This window comes from Ictalurus punctatus, chromosome 13 (assembly GCF_001660625.3).
Source record: "Ictalurus punctatus breed USDA103 chromosome 13, Coco_2.0, whole genome shotgun sequence".
NCBI lineage: Eukaryota > Metazoa > Chordata > Actinopteri > Siluriformes > Ictaluridae > Ictalurus > Ictalurus punctatus.
The window spans coordinates 12092810-12118040 of record NC_030428.2 but is presented as its reverse complement, the minus strand read 5'-3'; the positions used below and the strand labels follow the sequence as shown (position 1 = coordinate 12118040).

At 39.9% G+C, this 25231-nt stretch overlaps 1 protein-coding gene across 1 annotated transcript; it reads left to right on the top strand.

Annotated features, from left to right (window-relative positions):
- Positions 1-888: 888 nt before the first annotated feature.
- baiap2l1a (BAR/IMD domain containing adaptor protein 2 like 1a) lies at positions 889-25231 on the top strand. The gene is made up of 14 exons (XM_017483673.3): positions 889-1216; positions 2978-3053; positions 3189-3275; positions 10041-10102; positions 10814-10885; positions 13084-13218; positions 14695-14847; positions 15378-15533; positions 16499-16616; positions 16787-17000; positions 21347-21406; positions 21580-21709; positions 24191-24231; positions 24319-25231. The coding sequence occupies exons 1-14, from the start codon at positions 1166-1168 to the stop codon at positions 24389-24391; spliced, it is 1428 nt and encodes a 475-aa protein (XP_017339162.1). The 5' UTR covers positions 889-1165; the 3' UTR covers positions 24392-25231.

The window sequence follows — 25231 nt, the reverse complement described above, 5'->3', positions numbered from 1 at the left end:
CTGCTGTGCAGACATTTGCACAGACATTTTACCACTCTGTTAAATCTGCACTATTAATTCTGTCGCACATCTTCCTCCGTCAGTTCTGTTTATTTTAGTCCATCTATATTGATGCAACAAGTGCAACATTTGCACATACTCTTTGGCTACATTTGCACTCAGTATTAATGCACATTGCTTGCACGTGTTGTCCTGCCTTGCACCTTATTGTTTATTTCCGAACTCCATGACCATCAACACTGCTGTGTGCGGCAATAAAAGCATGTTAAACCCCTTTGCTCCACATGTGTGAGAGAGCAAATGAAATTGTCTGCAATCCATTTACTGGCCATTAGGTGGCGCCAAATACAAATGAATACCACAATTTATTTGCGACCCTATTATGAGGTCTGAGTTAAGGCACACATTTAATATTGCTCTTTAATCTTTAATTACTCTTTAATGATTCTTTCATTATTCTAAATAATGCCTTGCGACATGAATGCAACAAGTAATAAGGTTGTGAACTCTTCAAACATAACATGGCTCAGGGTTCAAACGTAAAAATGAATGCATTGCACTGGAATGATTAGATCTCTGTAATAAATTATTTCAGCGGTGCTGTGAAGTGGAGAAGCAGGGGGATCCTAGGGAAGGAAAAAGTTGAGCAGGAGAAAGGAATATGTTTTTTTTTTTTTTTTTTTTGCAGAGTTGGCCAGGAATCCAGTACGTTAAAATGTGAAAAGTCCCCAAATTCCACAAGTCTTTCTGTAGCGCGAGAGCAGTCTTCACGTTAACACGACGCGGCAGAAATGAATTAGCTGCTTATCTACGTGTGAGCTGCCTAATCATTCCGTTCATTCATCAGCGAGCGTGACGTCACGGACCCTACCTCTTTCCACGCGACCTGTGACACACTGTGTTGCTCCGCTCGCGCTCAGTCTTCATTGGCATCTCTGTGCGCGCGGGGAAAAGCTCGTGACGGGATTATTATTATTATTAAGAGGCGGCTGTAGAAACACATGTATTTCACTACCACCTGAAGGGACACGTTAAAACTCGTCAAGTTTCCTCTGGGGAATTTGGACTTCTTGGAGAAAAGTTCGCGCGAAGTGATATCTTTTTTCTTTCTTTCTTCCAGTTACTTTGTTTCGCTCCCAGTGTTGGAAACGAATTGGTGACAAAAATGTCTCGAGACCCGGACGACGTGAACAAGCTCACTGAAAGCACTTATAAGGTAAATATCAATGGGAAATATGAGAGAAAACGTGTGTAAAATGACGAGAAATTCTCACTGGGAATTTGGGAAAAGTTTTTGTCCCCCCCTGCCGTGAGGAGTATTGACTGACTGAGATGAGACGCAGAATCAGGTGCGACCTCAGCAGTGGATACATTTCTTTGCTAAAATTGACTTAAATGCTGCTGTCGTTATTATTTTTGGGCAAACAACCATTTCCCCCTAATTTCTTGTGTTTCCTGGTTCCGCTTACCTTTCTGTGGGATATGAAGAGTTCATTTTTTTTCCCTCTTTCACTTGGGTTTCTGAGGTTGTGTAAGATAACCAGTTTGGTGTGTGTGTTTGTGTTGCATACCTGTCCCCTCATTGTTTTGCCATGGGTGTGTGCCTTGGGAACTGAAAATGCAACTTGTCAGCTGTTTGCCTGAATCACAGGACTTTGTTCTTTGGAAAGCAAGTATCCAAGGACAAAAACATTAATGATTAAACATTGTGTATGTTGCTATATTTAGAACATATTGTCAATGTTATTGGGCTTTGGTGTATGAGGACTCCATAATCTATTCACCCTCCACTGGCACGTCATATGAAATAGGACTCTGCTACACTCCTGAGCGGATTAGTGCCTTTTGTGGTGCTTTCTAGCAGACTTGACATACATGTGGCCCAGGCCTCCACCCACCCAAGAAAACACACACAACAACTGGAAAATGTAAACAGGTTTAGCTCATAATTGAACTCTAACCCATTTTAAATCGATATTCGATTGCTTTTACATATAGGTAGTTGTTTGGCTTTTTTGTGTGACAAGCTAATATGGCCAGACCATCTACATATGAGAAAATAAGTTTCAATGGGGTGTGGAAGATCTTGTCACAAAAACGCAGCAGAACGAACCATTTTACAAGTTAGGGGAAATATGAACATAACTGATGAAAATCATATGAAAATTAAGAAGGTTACATACCGGTCCCTCCAGGATTTTGCAATCGCAGAAATGAATGCAAAATCGAGCAAACTCTGCAATGTGCGGAGGAGCTTGCAATCTGTCAGAATTACCTCCGATTTTGGGCAAGACGCGTCTCATTCAGCCAAAACCCTCTTCGATTCACGTGCGTCGAACATGAGTACAGCTAAAAGGTCTCATTTACCAACAAACATCACTGAAAGTTTCACCAATTCAAGTCATTTTTTTTTCTCCCAAAAAACTCAAAGCAAATATTGAAAAAAGCTGTAGCAAAATCAATCATTTTTGGCCGCAAAAATCAACAAAAAACCCCTCTGTGAAATCCTGTATGGACTGACATACAAATCGGTCCGTGTATGGAAGAATACTCAGAAATTCTGATTACCAGCTCTATGGGAAATGGAATATATCATGGTTATTCTGCTGTAATTTGCAATTGTTCTGCATGATTTGATCACAAATATATACTTTTATTGGATCACCTCCTGTATCTGCATCCACATCTGAGAGTGGAAAGGATCTTCTCCGTGCACAATAAGACATTAGGGGATTGCTTGAAGGATTCATATCAGTGTGCACTATCAGTATTGTAAAGGCCAATGTTATTATATCAGTAAACAAAACCTTGACAGAAATGTACTTTACTGATAACAAATAGAGTATGCTTGCTTGTGCTGAAAGGACACAAGTATGAACCCAAACATTCATGTTTTGTTATCAATTCCATCACTCATTAAACTCCTATAAGAACTGAGTATCCTTGACCTTGCTTCTTCTACTGTGTTGTCCCACAGAATGTGATGGAGCAATTCAACCCAGGACTGCGCAACATTGTAAACCTGGGGAAGAATTATGAGAAATCAGTAACAGGTAAATATCTAGATATGTTATTTTTTGGGTTATCTGTGCATACCTGTAAAGGCATTTAATTTATTTCAGTGCATTTGCTAGTTTTATCGCATATAGACCTGAGCATCAGTAAACACACACTGTTCACACTTGCAGCGATGACGCTGGCTGGAAAGGCGTATTTTGATGCCGTCTCGAAGATTGGAGAGAACGCTGCTGTGTCACCAGTCTCCAGAGAGCTGGGTGAGTTTCTTGGTCAGCGTCTGTAGGCCAGGGATGCTGAGGAACAGGCCGACTATATATCCTAATGTAGATGATTCACTGCTGCTGGTTTGGAATATTGAAATCAGAATATTTTGTACAGCTTGTCCTGGTTGTTTGTTGGCAGTGACTAAGCAGCTACATTCATTTGGGGTGAAAATTGCAGGTCTTTCAGCACTAGCCTGTGGTTTATTAACATCCATTAAGCAAATTTTAATAATTGTGTCATCTCAGCATGCCACTGATTGTATGAGTGCGAGGTACACTTGCTGAACGAACGACCATGGTTCACCCTGTGCTATTCAAGTTTTTCAGATAAAATTTTTAAAAAATCCATCATTTGGTCATGAATTGATTCAGAGCTCAAAACCCAGGTTTGGGTGTTTTGTAATGTTCTAGTTTTGATTCATGGCCACCTGCAGAATGTCTCTGAGTTCTCGTGTAAATTACTGCCAACCTCAAGCCCAGTGTTCGACCCTGGAGTCCCTGTCAGACAGCTCGAACAACTCTCAGACGTTGTGAATTCTTTCAAGTGTTGAGCAAAGTGCAGCAGCAAACATTTGCCTCGGAGAGCCTGACCACCCCACACTTACAGTCTCCCCTTCTAATCTCCCTCCATCTGCCTCAGAAATCTCTGATCTCCCTCATGACTCATCCCTCTGTGTCTGAAAAGAGAGTTAGGTTATCTATTAATGTAGTTATTAATAGATGATTTTAACAGGACTTTGGTGATTGTAACAGACCATTTCCCTTATCTCTTGGTAAACCCTGTGATGTAGCAAGTTTTTAGTGTATAGGTTGCTAACAGTAAAATTAAAGTACATTCTTTTAGAGAAATAGAAATGGATTTGAGAATCTCTCTCTCTCTCTCTCTTTTTCAGTATGTCATGGCCACCCCATGTAATTCTCTCATCACTCTCACAACTCGGGGTTTTTTTTTGGGTTGTTTTTTTTCTTCTGCAAATGGTGCTGCATGATTAATTGCCATTGTGGCAGTCCATTACTGCAGTTCCAGAAGTGTAGAGGTCTGTAAGAGCTGCTGGAACACTCGGTTGGACTGGAATGTGACAAATGCTACAAAAAAAAAAAGCTCTGGATTGTATTGTATGTCTGGTTTGAGACACTGAAATTCAGATAAGGTTGTAGTTGGTTCATAAAGTACATTTCTAACCTCTGATGTAGTGTTTATTTGGAGACGTGGAGGACAGATCCAGTTGTGAAGGACCAGAGTTCAGCACAGTTGGAGCATTTCTCTGCTGTAACATAGCTACTTAACCTGGTAATGAAAAGGTGAGTTAAATCGGGTGTCTTTGAACAGACTGAGATCAGTCTTCCAGTACTGGTTTTGTGCCCGAGTTAGAACATTTGATTCGAACTTTAAAAGGTCTGTTTGGTGTAGGGCACTTACTTGGACACTCTGCTAGCTCAGTCCTACAGTTCTGCCGTTCAAACGTCCACAGCCCTAATGGTTCCTCCGGCATTCACACAGTTCTTTATCAGTCTTTTGCAATTACTGTCTCTGAACACTACATTTTCTTTAAGATATGAAATACGATTCAGTTTTAAGTCTCTTATCTGGAAGCAGTCTGTTATTTTGGGTGAACGTAATTGCTGTGATCTCAGAGACGGCCTCCTATAAAGGGCAAGACGGTGCAACTAATTGCTGCTGCTGTTCACAAAAGACTCATTAATAAATAGCCCTTTAATTTTTAATTGATTTAATTGTGGGTATTAACACAAGTGCTTTCACTTGTGTTTGATAAGTTCTTAGTGAGAGTTTTTACTTGTACAGCTCTGGTTTAGAGTTGTTAAGTGATGTTTCTGGAAATGTGTCATAAAACATCCTGATTTCACACATTTTGGGGCATAAATTGCCTTTTTGTGGAAAATTATCTTGTGGTCAGTTTAAACCAACAAGTTGTCTTTAGTGCCACGATTTATATGGCAGAGACATCAGGAAATGGCAGTCATTGAAGGGTGTGTCATTTATTATAAAGATCACGGTGTTGTTTGAAAACGTTTTGGTTTCGCCTAGGGGTTCTTCCTTATACTATTTGAAAGATAGTGACAAATAAATTTCTTCTTCCTTTTCAACCGGGATTTACATTTGGACAACTTTTTGTTTTGGTTCTGTACTACATCATGCTTGTTTAGCAATGAAAAATGAAAAGTCTATCCACTTTATTTCAAGAGTACTTATGTTTGAGGAACCACATAGAAAAGGTATTGCATGTAGAGTACAGTACACAGCTCCACTGTTTCTGGGGAGTTGGCAGTTTACTTATGATCTAGAGAAATGATGTTTCTTTGCTCTTATTCCATCATTCTTTGCTTGTATCATTAATTTGTGCACAAGGAAGTTAGCAAAGATTCTGTTTGTGGAATTGGCAATAGAAGACTGTTGCTGCTGTTTTGATGTGAGAGGGAAAAACAGTTTGAGAAAAAGTACTGTACATATCACCTACTGAGATCTGATACAAAGTGTTGTGTACATAATCTGTACCAAAGTGATATATAGAGGGATATTATATAAAAAATAAGAGACACAATTATGATTTAAAGCATAGCACCTTATGTGTGAAACATGGTGGGTGATAGCATTTTTGGCTTTCTGTAGAACTGTCTCTGTAGTTATTGTGACTGCAGATTGTAGGAAGAGGATGAAATAGTTTTGTAACCAATTGCTTAAAAAATGACTTGTTTAATTGAAATGATCAACTTTACTGTTTAATGTATAACCTCCAGAAATTGTGGACCATATATAAAAAGTTTAATTATTTCCATGTGACTCGGCCAATACATTGATTGAGGAATCACATCACTATACACTATGTACAGTGAGTGTCCTTAAATTAAATCTAACTAATGTAGTCTGCAGCACCCAGCCTGGCGCACAAAAAAAATTCTGTATGGCTTAATATAGGAATCACATAAATATACTGTACATAGTATATGTACAGCGAATAGACCCAGGTTAAATTTAGCAGTGGGACTTTTATTTCTTGTCAAGCCCATGGCACTTGGGGTGATAGAAAACTTTCCAACTTGCTCGAGGTTATTGTTGCTCTCAGAGTTTTGGAGATTCACTCCCCTGTGCACAGAGCTAACTGCACCCAAAAGAGAAAGGGTAAAAAACAAAAAAAAAAACATAAGTACTGGTTAGATGATGCGGTTCCGGTGTGCCACATCAGCCCTTAGACCTCCCACTCATCCCAAAATCCCTCTGAACAGAAAGTGAAAGGATGTCCCAAATGTAGTCTCAAAGTGAGGGTCATCCACCTGGATAGCCAAGCGCTCCTTCTCAGTGGTGCTGCACCTGCATTAAGAGTTCTACAGTGAGAACTTTCTGTTGCACCCTATTTAGTGAGATCAGATGAGGTCAGAATAATGAGGCAAACCAATAATAACATCTCATCAGCCCCAAAAACTCTTGCATTATGCAATAATATCCTGCCTTAACAGTGTCAAGATGAGCACAAGCCAACTTGAAAATATTTCTAATTGACGGGGCCCAAGTGGACGCACCCATTCAATCACACACTTTGCCAGCTTGCTGTGAGGCTGTGAGCCTGGCTCCTCTCAAGGACCACAGAACCGCCCTCTCATGTTGTGTAGTCATTTTGCCCTTAGCCTAGCCACACATTGAAGCTATACCTTCAAACAAGTCTAGATACACTTTGGCACTGTCATCTGGAGTCATCTCGGCCAAGGCAATGATGGAGGGTCATTGGTCTGTTGCAGTGGAAGAGGGAAAGGTTATGTGGATCCTAAAGGTGGCTCAACCCTCAACCTGTGCTTTTGCAGATCTGACATACAGCTCTGGTTTTTGCAGTCTGAGTAGAGTCTGATATTGCTGCTCTTCCAGGTTCATTATTGAAAGTGCAAGAGGGTTCTGCTTAATGTTTGTTGCTTCATTCTCTGAGCAGCATTCCAGGTTTTGGCAGGTTTTCCACCTGGAGACTGTAGACCCAGGTGCTTGGGGCAGCAGTTTACAAAACAGTAAAGTGAAATAGATGCTTGGGGCTTTCTAGCTCTTTCAGGGTCACAGTTGCTCAACAGGTTTGGAGGCTCACATTGTACAGCTCACACAAATGAGCGTTCGATAATGAGATTTATGTTTTCCCCATCAGCCCTCTCAATCATTACAAAAACCCTGCTCCGCATTGAAACATGCACCCAAAATGCTGCACATTCTGCACATTGGCTCCAAATCCTGTAGTGCTGTTCTGGAGTACAGAAAGAAAAAACAATTGCTGTACAATTACATACTTGTATTAAATATCTTTTTAAATATACTTCCCTCTCTGTTAAATTCATAGATTGTCTTCTTCCATGACGTCCCAGACAGCAGAGATATTGACAGTGATATTGATGGTGCATTTGTATGGTGTTTACATAGACAGAGCTCTGAGTAGAACCACCTGCTGCTGTCTATGCAGAGGTTTTGCAGTGTTGACTCATAGAACTGCACTAAATTGGTATGCGTTTTTGGTTATTTGTATTGATGCTCTTTTGAAATGAGCTTTTGCTTGTTTTGTTTTTTTGTTTGTTTTTTGTTAGAGAGCTATTTTTGTCGGAAAATAACTATATTTATTAGAGTAGTCCAACTGCAGACGTGAAAGGCAGGCATTCTTTATTTGCCTGCTCAAAAACATATAGTAAACCTACTCCTCAACCTAAGAGGCAAATTGGGTGTTTGAGCATGCCAATCTGTGCTGTACTATTATCCTCCAGGATAGAAATAATGGTTTGGGTGTTGGATTAGCCCAGTGCAGGGATGCAGCATCTGTCTGGCAGTGAGCGACAGGACTGAGAGAGTGCTAATCAGGCACACAGCAGCGGTGTGCATTAGTCAGCAGAGAGAGGGAGATGCTTTTCATCTTATTTTGACAGGAACTATTACGGCTGTATCTCATCTTTTTGAAAGGTGGTTTGGAGAAACAGTACTTTTTTCTGTATTAAGCTTCTGAAAACATTAGAGGTCATAGAGCCGATAATGCAACCCAAAAAATAGTGTAGTAGGAGATGGAGATGGATTTGGGATGGAATTTGGGGGCAGGGGGAAGGGAAGGGGAGGGGTTGGTGGTTGGGGGTCGGGGGTTTGCTGGTTTTGCATAGACTTTTAAGAAGTAGGAAGACCAGGATCCTTTTTTTTTTTTTTTTTTGGCTAAGTATAACAATATCTGTAGCAAATTATCAAATGCATGTTATTTGCATCACATAACATTATTTAATGTCATTTAAAAATCATTATTAGATAGTACACCAGATAGTACACCAGTCCATCACGTTCACCATTAAACGACCTAGGGGCCGTTTAACTTAACCAGTCCACCTTTTGGACAATGGACGGAAACCATAGAACCAGGAGGAAGCCCACACGAGCACACGGAGAATATGTGAAACTCTCCACAGATAGTAACCGAAGCTCAGAATCCAACTAGAGACCCTGGAGCTGTAAAGCGGCAATGCTGCCCACTGCACCACCATGACATTTTTTATTTAAACAAAAATTGTAAGAATTCTAATTAAATAAAGTTTACAAATGACTGCTTTTTGGAGAAAATAAATTTTATGTAAATTTTTGTTATTAAACTTTAGGCTATTTCTCTGAATGCTCGCTTCACACTTGCTACACACTTGCAAATAACTTTGTGTGCACGCAAATCATGGCACCTTGCGTTCATTTTTAAGACCACACTCCCTGATCCTGCTCTGCGTTCTCAGGTCAGCCGTCCCCGTGCTCTCTTAAATACATTGTTTAAGCAGCATAGCCTGAGCTTTGAGAACTGAAAAGTGTTAAAGAAAGTGTTAAAAAAAAAAATTCATTTATATTCACTAGTGGGAGTACTGGTGTTTTGCACTGATTTGCATGAAGTAAATCAATAAATTAACAAGTTTTTTTTTATTTTTTTTATTTTAAACTGGTGAGTTTGTGCCAACAGTGGGGGCTGCTACTGCAGTGACTCGTTTAACCGTCACTGGGCACAGGCCTAGGCCGAGTATCTGAGTGGGTATGTCGTCTGAAAAGCAATAATTCAAAGATAAATGCAAGCTGTTGAAGGAAGGGCAGGTGTTCTGGACTTAATCTAGAAGGTGATGGAGGGTCTGTGGAAACAGGGTCCTTGCTACTGATGCATACCAAAACTTTCTAAACCTTTTTCTATAAACCTGTATTTATTTCTATTCTATGATCTTCCCACTGCTATTTGTGCTTAATCATATGTGCTTAATCATGTTCGTGTTTTGGAAGATTCTTGCTTTGTCTGTTCGTGAAGATGCAGTGAAACACAATCCTCATGTCCACCTCTCTACAAAGGCAGCATTTACCAGCTTAATGTGCTGACCTTTACATGGTAATGTTGTTGTAGCTGATATTAGAGCATCACTGTTCATGCATGGCACTGCTAATGCATACCGTGATGTAGCCCCTTGTCTCTGTTTGTTTGCTTTGGGATCTAGATTATATGAGTAATGCCAGATGAGTGCTAGCAAGCTGAAATAACACTCGCTGAGCCCTGATTAGCTGCATAAAGTAATGCTTTAAAGCAGGTTTTGAAAAACAGTAGTTTTTTTTTTCCACTTGTACCTATTTTATTGATGCATGAAATATTTTCATGGTGGAATTAAAATATCTAGTGATAAGTGTTTTATGTTGCTTGCAAAGCGACTATGGATTTTCATGCATGAATGTTTTAACTGAAAATAGTTTTATCTGCAGTACTAAGCTGACATTTCTGTCTGCAGGGGTGGTCCTGGTGGAGATTGCTGAAACGCACAAGAAGGTTCAGATGGAGTTGGAGCAGTCTGTAAGAAAGCACAAGTGACAATACAGATCTACTTCTTTTTCTTTTGCCTTCTTTCTACTTTACCCTCCAGCTGTGCCATTGACTTCGGCGCCTGCTGTGCCGCCCCGACCCCAATTCAGAGAGTACACTCTTACGACACTGAAAATCAAATTTTGTTTAAAATAGCACGTTTTCTCTTCAGAGGCAGCCTTTTCTCTTTTTCTCACCCGTTTCTGTCCACCAGTAGAGAAAGTACAGTACTGAATGACTTCTGTGAAAGATGATGTTTTGATGTCTGTGCATGGATTTTTCACAATCCTCTAGTCATTATAAAACCACTTTTTGTCCCAGAGACAGTTCATCTATTCTCAGACGGTCATGACATTCTGCAGTCTGCACAGTGTACGATGATCTTTTCTTTATTCTAAGTTAGAATTCCTCCACTTTTGCAAATGATCCTTGTCACTGTAGAGTTTTTTTTTTCCCCTCTCTGTGTAAATTTCAGGGTCATTTGTTGCCTTTTTAAATATTTCCACATTCATTAAGTGTTTCTTTGAGAAAGCCTCTATCGGTTTATCTTGGCTACAGATGTTCTCAAAGCATTGTGAATATTTAACTACAGATAAGATATGCTTCTTGTTAGATTTAAGTGTATGGAATGCACCACAATCATCAAGTCTGTGTTATGACTGTTTACCTAATTCTCATGATATCTATTTTTACTCTTATCAGTTCAAAAGGTTCCAAAGAGAACTCATTGCAGAGCTGGAGAAGAAAACGGATATGGATGTCAAATACATGACTGTAAGTATATTTCTCACTGAAACTGTAATTAGCCTGCTGAATTGTTTTCCTCTTCATTTTGTCATGTTGCTGAGCAGCACAGTGGTGCAGCGGGTAGCGTTGCTGCCTCTCAGCTCTAGGTTTGAGCTAGAGCTTGGGTTGCTGTTTGTGTGGAGCGTCTCATGTTCTCTTGGTGTCTGTGGTTTTCCTGTACAAGGGTTCTCCGGTTTCCTTGTACTTCCCAAAAACATGTCAATAGGTGGATTGGATACACTCAATTACCTCTAGGTGTGAAAAGGTCGGAATTATGTCCAGGGTGTGTTCCCACCTCGTGCACGGTGTTCCCAGGATAGGCTCCAGATCTAAAATAACCCTTCCTAAAGATGATCGATTGAATGAATGTAACATTGCTCTATTTTGGGCCGAATGTTTTAAAGTATTGGTCGATTTAAAAAAAAAAAAAAAAAAAAAAAAAAAAAAACTAAATAAAAAAAAAAACTAAATACTGAATGCACTGTCCTAAATGTGTTCAACAAAGCATTCAGTAAATGCACAATAAGAGTAAAATATTTCGATTACCTTTTTGGAAAGGCAAGCGTGAAAAACATGGTATGGTCTTTTAAATTTACAGAATTGATTTCAGACGACTGGTCCATTTCAGGAGACACCCATCCTGTCATTCATCTCAGCAGTCAGTGACTACATTATATTCAGGCTAATGGTAACAGACATGAGCTCCAACATGCACATTGATAGATATGTACCGATGTAAACACAACACAGGTTTATCCAAAAAAGATATATCTTTGTTAAATGTAGGTGTGCAACGATTATTGGCACCCCTATGAATTCATATGAGAAAAATATATTTGAAGTCTATTCCCATTGATATTTAATTTTTTTTTTTATAGTAAACCTGGGTGATTAGGGACAGAAAATTGTTCAACCATGACTTCCTGTTTCACAGGGGTATAAATATGAGGTAACACACAGGCCAAATTCCCTTAGTCATTCATAACAATGGGTAAGACCAAGGAATATAGCTGTGATGTGCGGCAAAAGGTTGTTGAGCTTCACAAAATGGAAAGTGGCTATAAGAAAATGGCACAAGCATTGAAAATGCCCATTTCCACCATCAGGGCAATAATTAAGAAGTTCCAGTCAACTGGGAATGTTATGAATCATCCTGGAATTGGACGTGTCTATATTGTTTCAACGCACTGTGAAGAGGGTGGTTTGAATGGCCAAAAAATCTCCAAGGATCACAGCTGCAGAATTGCAGAAGTTAGTTGTGTCTTGGGGTCAGAAAGTCTCCAAAACTACAATCCGATGTCACCTACATCACCACAAGTTGTTTGTTTTTGGGTGAGAGTAGAGTCTTCTTCCTTCAAACCTCTCCAAAGTCAGGCATCTTCAGTTTGCCAGACACTACTGGAACTTCAAATGGGATCGGGTTCTATGGTCAGATGAAACCAAAATAGAGCTTTTTGTCAATAAATACCAGAGGTGGTTTTGGCGCACACAGAGAGGTAGCCATATGGAAAAGTACCTCATGCCCACGGTTAAATATGGTGGTGGCATGAACATGCATCAAAATCAACACAAAAGTGGTTTACTGACCACAAAATCAAGATCCTGCCATGGCCATCTCAGTCCCCTGACTTGAAACCCATAGAAAGCCTGTGGGGTGAACTGAAGAGGAGAGTCCACCAGTGTGGACCTCAAAATTTGAAGGATGTGGAGAGATTCTGTATGGAGGAACAGTCTCGGATCCCTTGCTATGTATTCACCAACCTCCTCAGGCATTATAGGAGAAGACTCAGAGCTGTTATCTTGCAAAGGGAGGTAGCACAAAGTATTGACTAAAAGTATTGTGCACACCTATATTTAACACTTTTTTTTTTTTGATAAACCTGTGTTTTGTTTGCAATTGTTTATCCATGAGCGCAGAGTGTTTTTTTATTTATTTTTTTATTTAATTTATTTTTTAAAATTATTTTTTTAACAAAAGGTCAGAAGGTTAAACAATAAAGACAATTTTTCACAGCCTATTTTGCTCATATTTACCAAGGGTGCCAATATTAGTGGAGGGCACTGTATATGTATATATGTTGTGCACTGAATACAAATTTATATTCTGTGGCTGAATTCTGCTGATACTGATTGATTGATTGATTGATTGATTGATTTATGAATTTTGTTATTTTATTTTATCTCAGGCCACATTCAAAAGATACCAGTCAGAACACAAAATGAGGCAAGACTCGCTGGACAAATCACACGCGGATCTGAAGAAATTGCGCCGAAAAAGCCAGGGGAAGCAATCCGGCAAGTACGACATGAGGGAAAATGAGGTCAGTGTGATCTTCATACTTTTTTTTTTTTTTATTTTTTTTTTTATTTTTTTTTTTTAAATACATATATATTTTTATTTAAATGCATGTTTGACTTTTTAATCAGCAAAGAGGTTTTTTTCTTTCTCTTCATCCTGGGAAGCTTATTTCACTTCATAATCTGACTAGCTTATACCTTGCTGAATCAATTATTGATGTCTTTTGTAGCTGATAATTACCTATTCAAGTGTACAACTTCTCTCTGGTAATTATGTTTTGTAATTATGTGCTCTGATGACTTAATGATGCTGCTGTCTTTTGATTTACAAAGCACATTCCATTCAATAATGTTTAACATTTAAAAAAATATATTTTGCTGTTTGGGATAATGCCATGTTTTTACATCTGAAGTTATATTCAGAATATGTATTACTTATTACTACTTTTCATTAGAATTTCATTTTAATACATATGCGCTCCACTCATAGTATAAGGCTTGTCATTGTGTTGAATTCACTGTGTTCAGGGAATGTTGTAATTAGATACTGTACTCTGATCTCAATGAGGTGTGCCTCCATCTAAAACATTATAGTTGTGTTTAAAAAAAACAAAACAATCCACCCTGTAGCTTGATTTGCAATGTTGCATCAGGAAATCTGTGGCATGGGTGGTTTTATTCTCTAAAGGGGTACTGACTTCATTCAGGCAACAGAAATGACGTCAATAAAGAAGCTGACGAGATTTGGCTATTGTGGAGAATACTTCTACTTTTAGTACAAGAAGTGCAGAAAGTGTTTCTATATTTGGTAAAGACATGACTCGAGAGATTCAAGTCAAGTTTGTTGGTTTACTTTCTCAACATTCTTTCAACCCTCTGGGCATCTGTTCTACAAGACTGAAAAAGTTTGTTTTGAGTTTGAATGTTGGATTATTAATACTTTTTTATTATTATTATTTTTATCCATAACCAACCCACACCTCATTAAAATTTGGAGAATGACGCATGTATATCTGTCTGGTCAGCCCAAAGAGACAGCAGAGGTCAATCGTGTGTGTGTCCCTCATGTGGAGATGAGGTAAAGGGTTGTGACGGGAGGCTGAAATGGACACCCGAGAGAACCCACTTGCATGGTCACTATGACAACCTGGCCACAGCAACATAATAGGAAGGGGAATCCTGTGAACAGTGGAGATCTGCTTCTCATCTGCTGCTTAGCTTCACTGAGTTTGTTGTTAGTCATAGTGGGTGGTAGATATCTTCTGTCTACAGACATCATTACTCACTGAATAATGACTGTGTTGGTATTGGGGGTGAGAGATGTAATATTGATGGGATAACATATTGATGCTTATGCCAGTTAATGGCACCATTATAGATTGTCCTGTTGTTTTGTGATGTTTTACAGATAACTTCCTGCCGCAACATTCTAACAGTGTGTGACTGACAAAATGTTTGCAATGTTTCTTAATAATTTGCGAACTACTTTTGGTCTTTAGTATCTGGAGACCATTTCTTCACGGCAGACAGACATGCAAAAGTTCATAGCAGATGGCTGCAGGGAGGCCCTCCTGGAGGAGAAGAGGCGGTTCTGCTTCCTGGTGGACAAACACTGTACCTTTTCCTATCAGATGGCAGAGTTTCATGACAAAGTAAATGATTATCCTTTATAATGCATGTGGGATAGATTTTAAATGCCTTTTTGTCATTTTCTCAGATTTATGAAACATTAATGAATCCTTTTTTTAAAACACAGCCTTGACGTTCTGTGGAAATAACTGTTGTTTTCCACTGAAACAATTTGAGGTCTGTGTCAACAAGCTAATATAGTGCTAGTCTAATAGGCATTACATTGTACCATTCGTACATTTTGTGACAAACGTAACCATTTGTATGTTTCCTCACAATTTTGCGATGATGAAATCTTTAAGGAATATTTCAACCAATGTGTTTACAATTAATGGGGGGAAGCCCAGAAGGTTCCAGTTTGCATGGTCATTTAAATAGTGTTTTCATTTATGTAGAAAATGTATCTCTCAAAAAAAAAAGACTACCCAGGCAAGCTAGACAAACTTTCCAAGCGTGATGAATGTTAAGTTATGAAGAAGTGGCTGTGTTATTCAGAGTACCACTAAAAATTTTTCTGTGTGCCTCCTCCTTTGTTGTCTGTCATGATTCTCAGGCAAAGGAGATACTCTCACTGAAGGTGCTGAGCTGGCAAAACAAGTGCAGTGATGCCCTCCAGGTGCCAGACACTATAGTATCCATGATTGAGGGCATGCGCACCCCAATCTCCAACACACCCAGGTCTTCACCTCTTATGGAGCACTTTGACAGGGTGAGTCTGTGTGCTGGGTTCACATTGGAGAATGATTAAGCAGGAGTTTCTCATAAAGATGGTTATCTGTTTATAAAATGAAAATAGTTAGCATAACATTGAGTGAAGTAGCTCTTTCAGGCATTACACCAAGTTAAAGTTTGTTTCCTTGTGGGGAACTTCCGTTAACTGTTTTTAAAGCCCTTCTTGGTCTGGCTCTGTGTAGCTTTCAGGGCTGCTTCATTTTTACAGCCCTCCTAATACCATGTCTTGTGCTCTACAATTTTCTTGAAGGCTTCATGGTTTTGGTTTATCTCCTGAAAAGTAACACTGGGTGTTAGTTTTAATAAATGCAAAAAATTGAGGGCTTCAAATTATGATGTATATCATATGTACACTATATGACCAAACGTTTGTGGACATTTAAACATCCCATTTCAGATGTAGTCCCCTGTTACCTGTTATAATAACCTTCACTCATCTGGGAAGGCTTTCCACTAGATTTTAGAGTGGGACTGTGGGGATTTGTCTATTCAGCAACAAGAGCAGTACTGAGGTTAATCGCTGATGTCTGATAAGGAGGCCTGGGGTGTTGTTGGAGCTCCAGTTCATCCCAAAGGTGTTCAGTGGAGTTGAGATCAGGGCTTTGTGCAGGCGACTCAAGTTCTTCTACTCTAACCTTGGCAAACCTTGTTTTCATGGACCTTGCTTTGTGCACAGGGGCATTGTCATGGTGGAGCATGTTTGGGTCTCTTGGTTCCAGTGAAGGAAAATTGTAATACTACAGCATACATAGAAATTGTGTCTTTGTGGCAACAGTTTGGGGAAGAACCACATATGGGTGTGATGTTCAGCTGTCCACAACCTTTTGGCCATACAGTGTATATTATGATGTATAGGATGTATCTTCAAGTAAGATGTATATTCCCGTAGGTTCTTCAATTTTGTCACAACTTTCCTCGTATATTTTGTTTTCTTACTTTCAGAATTCTGACTCTCTGGTTCCTCCGCCAGCCCCGCCGCTGAAGGCTCAGATCAGTCCATTGGCAAATATGTTCTCACAGGAGATCCCCAGAAGGCCCGTGTCCCCAGAGCATTACTCAGGCAAGATCGAGACAGCCCTCCTATAATCCATCAACACTGTTATAGAATATTTGTTTTAGAATGAGCTTCTTTGACTCTGCCTTACCATTGCATTGTTATATGGGTTTGTCATACTTCATTATGTTACTGGGATTTGAACTGATGCATGTCTTGTGATCTGAAATCAATAGACCAAGACAGTCTTGATGGCAGTGTCATGTCCAGATCCCCATCTATGTCCAGTGGTATGAGCTTAATAAAGAAGCCACGGGTGCAGACCATTTTCCCACACACGGCTGGCAACAACGAGTCTCTGCTGAGCTTTGATGATGGAGAAATAATCACTTTGCTGATTCAGGAAGAGAAGGACGGTTGGCTCTATGGGGAACTGGAGAAAAATGGACAGTAAGTCCAAATACAGCATAAGCTTAGTATGTCTCTATCAAATGATAGAGTTTTTTCCAGCGCAAATGGTGCGTTATCTTTTTGTCAGTCGGTATCTAACAAGTGTTTCTCAGACTCATGATCGTATCCTTTTCGGATGAAATTACAGTATCTCACAAAAGTGAGTACACCCCTCACATTTTTGTAAATATTTGTTTATATCTTTTCATGTGACAACACTGAAGAAATGACACTTTGCTACAATGTAAAGTAGTGAGTGTACAGCTTGTGTAACAGTGTAAATTTGCTGTCCCCTCAAAATAACTCCACACACAGCCATTAATGTCTAAACTACTGGCAACAAAAATGAGTGCACCCCTAAGTGAAAATGTCGAAATTGGGCCCAATTAGCCATTTTCCCTCCTGGGGTCATGTGACTTGTTTAGTGTTACAAGGTCTCGGGTGTGAATGGGGAGCAGGTGTGTTAAATTTGGTGTCATCGCTCTCACACTCCCTCATACTGGTCACTGGAAGTTTAACATGGCACCTCATGACAAAGAACTCTCTGAGGATCTGAAAAAAAGAATTGTTGCTCTATATAAAGATGACCTAGGCTATAAGAAGATTGCCAAGACCCTGACACTGAGCTGCAGCACGGTGGCCAAGACCATACAGCGGTTTAACAGGACAGGTTCCACTCAGAACAGGCCTCGCCATGGTCGACCAAAGAAGTTGAGTGCACGTGCTCAGCGTCATATCCAGAGGTTGTCTTTGGGAAATAGATGTATGAGTGCTGCCTGCATTGCTGCAGAGGTTGAAGGTGTAGGGGGTCAGCCTGTCAGTGCTCAGACCATACGCCGCACACTGCATCAAATTGGTCTGCATGGCTGTCATCCCAGGAGGAAGCCTCTTCTGAAGATGATGCACAAGAAAGCCCGCAAACAGTTTGCTGAAGACAAGCAGACTAAGGACATGGATTACTGGAACCATGTCCTGTGGTCTGATGAGACCAAGATAAACTTATTTGGTTCAGATGGTGTCAAGCATGTGTGACTGCAACCAGGTGAGGAGTATAAAGACAAGTGTGTCTTGCCTACAGTCAAGCATGATGGTTGGAGTGTCATGGTCTGGGGCTGTATGAGTGCTGCTGGTACTGGGGAGCTACAGTTCATTGAGGGAACCATGAATACCGACATACTGAAGCAGAGCATGATCCCCTCCAGTATTCCAGCATGATAACGACCCCAAACACACCTCCAAGACGACCACTGCCTTGCTAAAGAAGCTGAGGGTGAAGGTGATAGACTGGCCAAGCATGTCTCCACACCTAAACCCTATTGAGCATCTGTGGGGCATCCTCAAACGGAAGGTGGAGGAGCACAAGGTCTCTAACATCCACCAGCTCCGTGATGTCGTCATGGAGGAGAGGAAGAGGACTCCAGTGGCGACCTGTGAAGCTCTGGTGAACTCCATGCCCAAGAGGGTTAAGGCAGTGCTGAAAAATAATGGTGGCCACACAAAAAAAATTTTTTTTGTTCCCAATGTGGACATTTTCACTTAGGGGTGCACTCACTTTTGTTGCCAGCGCTTTAGACATTAATGGCTGTGTGTTGAGTTATTTTGAGGGGACATCAAATTTACACTGTTACACACACTGTACACTCACTACTTTACATTGTAGCAAAGTTTCATTTTCTTCAGTGTTACTCAGTTACAAGTTAAAAGATATAATCAAATATTTACAAAAATCTGAGGGATGTACTCACTTTTGTGAGATACTGTATGCACGAACGTTCGTGGCAACAAACAAGAAGCGGAAAGACTGGTTGTACATTTTTCGTGATCACATTTGCACTCCTGAAATGCATACAGAAATTGGTGTGGTATGTTTGGTATGTCAAAGATAATTATGCTACAAAAAATAAAATGAATGCTCTGGTGCCTTGACTTATCACATGCCTTGCCATCTTGTTAAACTTCATTATTTTCAGCACAGATACTGTTTAATGGTGTCACCATAGAAATGGTTCAGCATGATTCAAAGTTTAAAAAAAAACTGAAGATAAGGTAACGTCTGTCTCAGGTCTTTGTTTTTTCGTTCTGCATGTGTAAGAAAGACCAGGCGATGGAGTGTTGAAAAGAAACTAAAAGTTAAGGGTCACTGACTCATTATAACCAGCAACACTTTAATAAATGCTCATTTTAAACCCAATGCACAGAAAGCAGCCTCATGTGCTATAAGCTTGTTTTGTCAGCCTAATAAACTTATTCAATGGAAACCCGTTTTTAGAACAACTGCCGGTAGGATATGTGTACTTCAGAGCGAGAAGGCCCTGAATGATGCTCCGATAAGTTAATGTTGTCCCAGCCAGTGTGAACTGAATTTACGGGTCTCGGGCAGTGTGAATTGAAAAGCTTGACCTGCACAACAATTAAAGTTTATGGCACCATTTGATTTCTGGTTGATAACAAATGTGTTTGACTAAGTTTCATTGAAGCATACAGGCTCTGCACACTGCATTCAGGAAAGCAAAACAAACTAAATGAATAGAAAAACAGTCTTTAAGTAGTTTGGAAATTGCAGCCACATGTACAGCAGCTGCCACTGTGGTTTGTAAAAAGTTACATTTACGAACCCTGATTTTTCAATAATGATGATTGTGATTAGATGATAGTGTGATTTGAACAATCCCCAGTTCCTGGGTGAGCTGAACATGTGGTACTAATTAGGGATGTCACGAGAACCGATACTTCGGTACCAAGTCGGTACCAACATTCTTTAAACGTGACTGTACTTGTTTGTCTGCACTAGCGTTGGAACCATTTCTAATGGAGGTACCGAGGTTGCGATTCTTCCAGACCTCATGGGGGCAAATACGCACAAGTGTTTTAGTCGGTTCACAAGTGGTAAAGAAGAAGAACGCCTACAAGCACACAGGAAAAACTACAGAAGATTAGCTTAGCTTAAGTTTAGCTCCGCCCCGACTCATTGAGAGGAAAAGAGAGGAAAGCTAGTATCGGTTTCCGGTGTGCAACCGACGCTATTGTTCATTCCAAACAAAGCGAGGAAACACCTGGAATTTGGCGAAGCACCTGAAAGACGGGTCTATATTATGTTTGTTTGAGGCAGCTGCATTGTTGCCGTGAAACCAGCTAACGTTATGCTCCATGTAATATTTGCGATAACCAGTTAAATTGTTCACGACGCTAACACGTTGCGACGTTATAAACTACCTCCGAATGGTCCACCATGCATCGCCATTCAGCCCGTGTCCTGTCAGCTAAATGTAGCCTGACGTCACTAATAATTATTCACATGTTCATGCTTTTAATAAATCTTTCTGTCCTGCCACCATATCAGTGAATTTAAACTAATGCTTGCATTCAGAGTATAAGGTGTGTGTGTGTGTGTGTGTGTGTGTGTGTGTGTACACACATCTGTGTGTGTGTGCGCGCGTGTGTAGGAGTGCAGCTCCACTCATTGTCACAGTGTTTGATAACTAAAATATGCCCCCCCCCCCCCCCCTTTGCCCGGATCATCCAGAGGAGAATGTCCTCCAGGATAATTTTTAATTACATTTTTTACATTTTATTTTCATACCACACTGTGGTATCAACTTTGGTATCAAGTATCGTGTACTTTTGGTACCGACTACTAGATTTTTTTTAGTATCGTGACATCCCTAGTACTAATCTGATGTCCAAGGCCATCCCCCAACGGTGTGTGTGTGTGTGTGTGTGTGTGTGTAAAATACGCTAATAATGGAACATTAGTTTAAAGTCAAATATGATCAAAATACCATATACAACTTATGCACATGTTTTTGTTATGTTACTCTTTAACACCATTAGGAAGCAGTTGTGATGGTTATGAATACACAGTGAAGATGTTTTGAAGCTATTACTCACTCAAGACATCGGTGTAATTACTTGTGCTTCTCCAGTCTCTTTTGAAAGAGTAACAAATGGAAATGAGCAGTGTGGCCACCACATGTCTGGGCAAAGTTGCCCTTTGTCACACTTTTCTCCCCGAAGCCATTATGTTGTCATTACCGTTTTTGAGAAATGAAACGTCTTTGTGTCTTGCTATTACTGACGCAGGTTTAAAGCGCTCTAGTTCAAAGTTACGATTGACTTTCTCTATATAAGACAGTTTCCAAGCAACCAAGGCTTAATGCATGTCTCCCACCGGTGGCACAAACGCACCTCTACAGTGGCTCGCTTGTTCTCGATAATAATGGGAAGATTGCATCTTTCCTTTTATGCAGCCATAAATTGTATTTATCAAACATGATTTATGAAAAGCATACAGCTATAATATATATGTCAGATCTTTTTTTTTTGACATATCACGGTTGTTTTTACAGGAGAGGCTGGTTTCCATCGTCATATTGCCGATCTTACAGTGAGCCTATGACCACAAACCTGTGAGTCTTTTCTCTAAATAAGTAAAAGGCCATTTTTAAATAATTCTAATTGTGGTAATACTGTTTGTTGTTGTTGCTTTTTAAACATTTAACATGGTGCTTGGTTTTAAAGGACATCAGTGATTTTGTTATTCTTATACACCCTGCTGTATGTGTGTATCCCCTTTGCACAGCATGAATATGGCAGATCTCTCTAAGCAGTCTGAAGAGGAGGAGGAGGAGGAAGAGCAGCCTGTGTTTCTGCCTCCCCCTGACTATGGTGACTCATCCAGGAAGCCCTCCACCCCCTCAGCACAGAACACGGTATAACCCACACCTACACTCCAGTCCATCTTTTAGAAAACGGAGGCAGGGAATGCCTTTAAACTGAGGCTCGTTCAGTGCTTAATGCACAGTGTCCTCTGAGGTCTGCACATTAAACAAAAAAAACTTGAGGGGACGGTCCCTCTCAAGCAGGTCAAGTTTCCCTCTGGGGATGAACCTGAAACCTGATGTCTTCTCTGCAGGTGCACAGTGTTGCTCAAAAACAAGCAAGCTTTAAGCAGAACACTTAGCCTGTGCTCCCAGCCCTACATGTTCGATTACAGACCAACCAAATATTAATAGAACCTGATCAAAAGATTAGGGGAAAGCAAGATAAACAAAGGCAAACCTTTGCATGACCTTTTGTCCTGTGAACAAGTGACGTTTTGTGGAATCCTTTGCATTGCTGCCATTGTGCAAAATCAAATTAGAAAAAAAACAGACATGTGAAAAATGCTCCCTGCCTGGATTTGTCTACACACACACATGCGTGTGCGCACACACCCCGGGGTGGAGCGTGGACAAAGAGGTGAGTGTTAGATTCATTCCAGCACATCGAGATCTTCAGCGTACACTCTGCCAGGTGTCTATGGTTGCACTCTCCTGAGTGTCCCTGTACTGTACGAAGATAGCGGTTGAACCTGTTCCCCTGGCTGTAGGAGAAATGGGATAAAGCTGGAACTGAAAGGTGCAAGAAAGTCCACTTTATTTTGCTAGTTGGCCTGGATGATGGATTTGTTGGTTAACTAGTAGGACTGGAATCTGGGAACATGGCATCAGTCTGCCCCCTAATGGGCGCAATGTGCTCTATAGAAAGGTTTCTTAATGCTGGTCCTGGAGGCCAGCTGACCTGCAGAGGTTTCTTAACTTCCAAAACAACTGATCAAAATCAGACACATGATCTTCTCAGTGGTGGTGACACTTTTTTACCTGCATTGTGTTTACCTAGAAACATCATTACATCAATTTTCATTAGCACTGACATCCTAAGTCCTAAGTCCATCCTAAGTGTTAACTAGCTGACCCTCAAAAGCATGTAAAGGAAAAACATTCACAATTCACTTTTACTGATTTCAAAATTCTCTACTTCTATAGATCACAGGGCCATAACCACCATAGACATTGAGGGGGACACGTCCCTCCCAATAATCGGATATAGCCAAATTACCCTTTAATGGTTTTAACAGTGAAAGAGTGCAAGGTAAAATATGAGCTGAGTAGCTCACGTTTAATATTGGACAATTGTTTTAAACGACCGACTGTAATATCCAGGGATGCGAACATTTACGTGATTCATGTAATGTAATGCGTTATTGTCAATGTGACGAGACGAGTTTATTAGGCAGAAGATGAAGAACGAATGTGTGCATGTTGTGAATGAATGTAATGAATGTGGTTACCTGGCTTTACTGGTAGCCTTTCAGTAAATTCACTTATCTAAGAAAATGATTCCTATATCTCAAAGTGGGCGAGTTATCATCCTCAGACTTAAACTAGAACATGGTGAAACGTGTGGTTTTGACTCGTGTGTGTGTTTAAGTTGTTTTGGTGTTGTGGTAAGTCATTTATTAAAATAAAAATATTATTTGCAAATCTAGTTATTTAACTTTGTTTTTTTAATTATTATTAAAAAAAAAAGTATAAATTCCGTTACTTCTCTATTCGGGACAATAAACCCCCAAGTGTCTGCAACCATAGTATTTTAAACTAGTCTGTGTAGAGAGAAAAAATGTAAAATTATCATTTTCTTCCCCTTGTCATTCCAAACCCAAATACCGTTACTTCTCATAGCATAAAAGAAGATACAACACCATAAAATGGCATAAGATAGTGATCATGAGTTTTAAAGGTGCACTATAAAGGCGCCATAAAAACTGTATTCCAGTTGGCCGTTTGAGAGCTTTGTGTCGTAGGGACTGCTTTTCTGTATAGCTGTGTAAACATTCTTCAAAATTCTCCTTTTGTGTTACACTGAAAACAGCATATAGGTTTAGAGCAACTTGAGGGTGAGTAAATAATTTTGTGCAAGTAATTTTGTCTGGCTTGCTGATAGTCATGTTGTTTTACAGAGACATTATGACAAATAATTGACAAAAAAGATAATTAAATGATTAATTTTTTCTTTGGAACACGGTGGAAGTTTAGTAATTGATATTTGGTCTGCTCTACTGTTTGGAACATACAGTATTATTCACTAAATCTGTGCATAATAAGATGAAAGGCCTCCCTGGGGTAGAGACTGAGTAAATCTGAAATATAATAAACCATGTAACCCCCCCCATGTTCAGGAAGTGGTCTTGGTAGATCATGGAATACTGTTGTGCCTCCTGGCGTCAGTTGTTCCCTACAGCACTGAGAACAGAGCTGATATTCCAATCCAACCAGTCTGACAAGGCGGTTTTGCGTAACCTGCACTGAACCAGGGACCACAATTGAAACACTGCCAATGGTACTAATAGTTCTGATCTTTTTCTTTAACAGATGTCGTTGTCAAATGGCACATCGAAACCTCCTTTTCTTGCGTGAGTAATGCACTAAGAATGTGGCTTCTGCTGAATTTCCTTTGGTGTCTTCATCTGCATGATTTAATAATCCCTGTTCCTTCTCAGAGGTGGGAATCCCTTTGCCACGGTCAGGCTGCGGCCCACGGTTACAAACGACAGATCAGCGCCAGTCATCTAACGCCATTCAGCATGAGCCTTGATGTCGGTTTGGGCCTCATTTTCATTATGATTCTTAATTTACGGCTGTTTGGGCTGCAGTTTTGAGATTAAAAGGGCTTAATCATCAGTGCTTTTAACTTCACATTTTAATTGCACAAGCCCAAGTTAACGTGAAGTTTCATGGATTTTAATTAATGATCAGTTTTATAGGTTCACCTAAATTCCTTTATACAAAAGCCAAAAGTGTTTTCTTATGTTCTGTCAATATAACACATTGTTTGACCATATTGGTCTTTGTAGCTGGTAAACCGTGACAGTTCTTTAGTGTACCTGTCTAGCCTTATTTGTTAGAAGCCGCAGCTTGATCGAGATCAAGTTTCAATATTTAAACTGCAGATATGACAATTTATGTAGAATGCTAGATGAAGACACAATATTCTGTATGGTATGCAGTAACATCTGTTCCTGTTAGCTATAAAAACATGACTAATTTTTCAATGTTGAGTGTGTTCATGTTGGAACGAGGTAATTATAAAAGCACATTTATGTAACACGGTGGTTTATTTCTCCCAATTTAAAGAGAATCCTGCCTGGTGTTGACTGTGAACCAGGGAAAACGACGACGTAGCTCAATATACAATGTAATAAACGGGTTCTGTCGGTGATGATTAGTTAAACTGATGTATCCTAATTTTTAATTTAACAAATGTCATTTATATAGGGAAGTGTTTTAATCGTTGTTGGATATACTTTTTACTCCTGTTTTAACATGTATGGGGTAGCTTAATTCTGTTGTATTGATTTATTTGTGCTTATTTTCTGTCAAACAGCACTGGAATAAAAGATAAAGGTTTTCATA